The sequence below is a fragment of the Gigantopelta aegis genome, unplaced genomic scaffold, assembly GCF_016097555.1.
Source record: "Gigantopelta aegis isolate Gae_Host unplaced genomic scaffold, Gae_host_genome ctg8508_pilon_pilon, whole genome shotgun sequence".
In the NCBI taxonomy this organism is placed as follows: Eukaryota; Metazoa; Mollusca; class Gastropoda; order Neomphalida; family Peltospiridae; genus Gigantopelta; species Gigantopelta aegis.
In genome coordinates this window covers 1-5041 of record NW_024536560.1, presented here as the reverse complement: position 1 = coordinate 5041, position 5041 = coordinate 1, and the positions used below count along the sequence as shown (strand labels likewise).

General features: G+C 36.4%; 1 protein-coding gene across 1 annotated transcript; it reads right to left on the bottom strand.

Moving 5' to 3' along the window:
- Positions 1–339: 339 nt before the first annotated feature.
- LOC121367031 lies at positions 340–3384 on the bottom strand. Its single transcript, XM_041491226.1, has 2 exons — positions 2506–3384; positions 340–695 (listed from the first exon to the last, which is right to left on the bottom strand). Exons 1-2 carry the CDS (start codon positions 2803–2805, stop codon positions 582–584), a joined length of 414 nt encoding a protein of 137 aa, XP_041347160.1. The 5' UTR covers positions 2806–3384; the 3' UTR covers positions 340–581.
- Between the last annotated feature and the right edge of the window lie 1657 nt (positions 3385–5041).

Sequence of the window (5041 nt, the reverse complement as noted above, 5' to 3'; positions counted from 1 at the left end):
CATGCACCGTTGTATATTACGTCAGTAGAAGGATTGCATGCACCGTTACATATTACATCAGTAGAAGGATTGCATGGACCGTTACATATTACGTCAGTAGAAGGATTGCATGCACTGTTACATATTACATGATGCCACGTATTACCTTTAATTATGGAATTACCTCCTAAACAACAAGACCAATTAACCAATGAAAAGGAAGGAAGAAGGAAGAAACGCACTCAACATATTTTATTTACAGTTATATGGCGTCAGACATATGGTTAAAGACCACACAGAGGAAACCCACTGTCACCACTTTATGGGCTACTCTTTTCGATTAGCAGCAAGGGATCTTTTATTATGCATATGAGACAGGGTAGTACATACCACTGCCTTTGATATACCAGTCGTGGTGCACTGGCTGGAACGAGAAATAGCCCAATGGACCTACAAATGGGGATTAATCCCAGACTGATCGCGCATCGAGCGAGTGCTGTACCACTAGGCTACATCCTGCCCCTCAGTCAAAGGATTGACCTCAATATTATGAATATTATGTTATAAGACAAAACCAATTGAATATAAATTTGATTAGGGTTTTAAATGCTTACCTCAATGTCTGTGTTGACTGACTTCCAACCAGCCATGTGTTGAAGAGCACCAGTCACTTCTTCTTTAGTAAAGTCCCTCCCTTTCTTTGATGGTGATGAAGTCTACAAAAAGCGACAATTTGGAAATATGTATCCAGATGAACACCGCTATGTAAGAAGGTAAGTGATCCGATAGAACATTTTCAGTGTTTCTGAGGGAATCAACCAGACAATGAGTTTGATACAAATGAAATTCCCCATAGGCAGAACAATACATACCAGAACTTTTGATGTAGCTGTCATGGGGCACTGATAGGGATTGCACAGACATGTAACACTGAGACAGACATTTTGTTTTGTTAGGACATCAGGTATCGATAATGGTTAAAATGGTTGGTGAATGTGCAGCATTTCCGTTTCAGTATGGGACTACTTGATATGGTCATGCATCATCTTTACTGTCAGTTGAGCTATCTTGGTATCACCCGAATCCGGGGTACATATCATGTTTACTGTCAGTTGAGCTATCTTGGTATCACCCGAATCCGGGGTACATATCATGTTTACTGTCAGTTGAGCTATCTTGGTATCACCCGAATCCGGGGTACATATCATGTTTACTGTCAGTTGAGCTATCTTGGTATCACCCGAATCCAGGGTACATATCATGTTTACTGTCAGTTGAGCTATCTTGGTATCACCCGAATCCGGGGTACATATCATGTTTACTGTCAGTTGAGCTATCTTGGTATCACCCGAATCCGGGGTACATATCATGTTTACTGTCAGTTGAGCTATCTTGGTATCACCCGAATCCGGGGTACATATCATGTTTACTGTCAGTTGAAGATTCTTGGTATCACCCGAATCCGGGGTACATATCATGTTTACTGTCAGTTGAACATTCTTGGTATCACCCGAATCTGGGGTACATATCATGTTTACTGTGAGTTGAGCTATCTTGGTATCACCCGAATCCGGGGTACATATCATGTTTACTGTCAGTTGAACATTCTTGGTATCACCCTAATCTGGGGTACATATCATACTTACTGTCAGATGAATCATCTTGGCATCACCTGAGTCCGGGGTGCACATCATGTTTACTGTCAGTTGAACATTCTTGGTATCACCCAAGTCTGAGGTGCACATCATGTTTACTGTCAGTTGAACTATTTTTGTATCACCCGAGCCCATGGTACATATCATGTTTACCATCAGTTGAGCTATCCTGTTATCACCCGAGCCCAGGGTACATATCATGTTTACTGTCAGTTAAGCTATCTTGGTATTACCACAGACCAGGGTACATATCATGTTTACCATCAGTTGATCTATCTTGGTATCACCCGAGCTCAGGGTACATATCATGTTTACTGTCAGTTAAGCTATCTTGGTATTACCAGAAACCAGGGTACATATCATGTTTACCATCAGTTGAGCTATCTTGGTATCACCCGAGGTCAGGGTACATATCATCATATATTTACTGTCAGTTGAGCTTTATTGTCAGTTAAGCTATCTTGGTATTACCACAGACCAGGGTACATATTATGTTTACCATCAGTTGAGCTATCTTGGTATCACCCGAGCTCAGGGTACATATCATGTTTATTGTCAGTTAAGCTATCTTGGTATTACCAGAAACCAGGGTACATATCATGTTTACCATCAGTTGAGCTATCTTGGTATCACCCGAGCCCAGGGTACATATCATGTTTACTGTCCGTTGAGCTATCTTGGTTTCAACCAAGTCTGGGGTACATATCATGTTTACTGTCAGTTGAGCTATCTTAGTATCACTCGCACCCAGGGTACATATATTTACTGTCAGTTGAGCTATCTTAGTATCACCTGAGACCAGAGTACATATCATTTCCCCATTTAAGGTCAAACACTCAGAAGAGTGAAACATGAAGGCCAGTTTACTTACTAAAGTTTTAGATGATGTTCTAGAAGATCTTCTAGAAACAGCAGCTTCACGCTGGTTGTTCAAAATCACCTCTTGATGCTGTCCGCCAACGGAGCCTTTACAACATCGTGGTTCCTGAGCAACAGCTGCAGCACCTTCACATCGTGGTTCCAGAGCAGCAGCTACAGCACCTTCACAATGATGTCTGTCCTTAGCAGCGGCTTTGGGAACATCATAATGTTGTGCCTTCTGCGGATGGTTGTCTCCATGAGCACCTTCAAAATGCGTCCGGTCATCTCCATGAGCACCTTCATAATGCATCTGGTCATCTCCATGAGCACCTTCATAATGCGTCTGGTCATCTCCATGAGCACCTTCATAATGCGGACGGTCGTCTCTATGAACACCTTCATAATGCGGACGGTCGTCTCCATGAAAACCTTCATAATGCAGATGGTTGTCTCCATGAGCACCTTCAAAATGCGGCCGGTCATCTCCAACCCCGACACTAACTTTGTCATGAAATGCATTTGACAGAGTGTCCACGTCCTCTTGTTGAGATGATGAGATTGTTGCTGAGGATATCAAATCTGTTCCTGGTCTAAACAGAAATTAAAACAGTTATTTATTACATACCTATTCAATCTTACTATAGTGATAAAGACATTTTCAAACCATGTGATAAATTTATCTTGTATCATACATATGTGTGATCTGGACCGGAATTTGTAAATGGGGAATTCCCTTTTTATTTTTACTGGAGCTATCATTCATCTTTCTCATCCATCAGCCTCTGCCTACCATTCTGATTATCTTAATATATTTGTGCAGTAAATAAGAAGCGAAAACAACGTATGTGAGGTTCTGTATTTTTATCACACTCAGAAAATGACAGTTCACAGTTGCTGGACTAAACACAAATTAAAACAGTAATTCTATTTATCATTCTATTTATCATTCTATTCGATCATTCTATTCGATCATTCTATTTATCATTCTATTTATCATTCTATTCAATCATTATATTCAATCATTCTATTTGATCATTCTATTTGATCATTCTATTCAATCATTCTACTCGATCATTCTATTCTATCATTCTATTGAAAATGACAGTTCACAGTTGCTGGACTAAACACAAATTAAAACAGTAATTCTATTTATGATTCTATTTATCATTCTATTTGATCATTCTCTTTATCATTCTATTCAATCATTTTATTCGATCATTCTATTGAAAATGACAGTTCACAGTTGCTGGACTAAACACAAATTAAAACAGTAATTCTATTTATCATTCTATTCAATCATTCTATTGATCATTCTATTTGATCATTCTACTGATCATTCTATTTGATCATTCTATTTGATCTTTGTATTTATCATTCTATTTGATCTTTGTATTTATCATTCTATTTGATCATTCTGTTTGATCATTCTATTCTATCATTCTATTTATCATTCAATTTGATCATTCTATTTGATCATTCTATTTATCATTCTATTTGATAATTATATTTATCATTCTATTCTATTTGATCATTCTATTTATCATTCTATTTGATCATTCTATTTGATCTTTCTGTTTATCATTCTATTTGACCATTCTGTTTGATCATTCTATTTATCATTCTATTTGATCATTCTATTTGACCATTATATTTGATCATTCTATTTATCATTCTTATTTGATCATTTTATTTATCATTCTCTATTTGATCATTCTATTTGATCATTCTATTATATTTGATCATTCTATTTGATCATTCTATTCTATTTGATCATTCTATTCTATTTGATCATTCTATTTATCATTCTATTTGATCATTCTATTTGATCATTCTATTCTATTTGATCATTCTATTTATCATTCTATTTGACCATTCTATTTGATCATTCTATTTATCATTCTATTTGATCATTCTATTTATCATTCTATTTGATATCATGGGCTGACAACCAGATGGATATTAAATATGTACTTGAGAATACAGCTTCTCTTTCAACACAAATAAAATCTTGTCCCAGAGTCATTAAGACGGCCAGTCCTTGAGAAAATAAAATATCACAGGATGGTTGTCAAATGATAATCCTCATTGATCCATTCCACTATAAACTGCTGGAACGACCTACAAGCTGAAATTTGATATTGTCAAAACATACCTTCATGTACAAAAGCAATAAAACCTGATGTGCCAGCATTGACAATATTCGTGACACTAATATTGATAAATTTAACAGTAATTTAATTGACGCAGTTATTAAAATAGCCCATGACACTGTTCCTATTTCTAATTATAAAACTAAAGTTAACTCTGTGCCCTGGTGGACACAGGATTTAGCCAAATTAACTAAACACCAAAACAAAATGCATAAAATATTTCAAAAAGATAATAATAAAGATAATTTGGAGAATTTTAAATTAAGTAAAATTAAAGTTAGTAAAGCAGTCTTAGAAGCCAAAAAATTTTCATGGCAAAATTTTTGTACATCTCTTAATACTAGACATAATAGTATAGAGACATCTGGTCCAAGATTAGAAGAATTCAGGGGAAAC

What these genes read in the sequence shown, in the direction of transcription:
- LOC121367031 (XM_041491226.1), bottom strand. Translation starts at nt 2,805, where the DNA reads ATGCATTATGAAGGTGCTCATGGAGATGACCGGACGCATTTTGAAGGT. An exon ending in GAACATCATCTAAAACTTTA is followed by an intron (nt 696 to 2,505) that starts GTAAGTAAACTG and finishes CGCTTTTTGTAG; the next exon opens with ACTTCATCACCATCAAAGAA.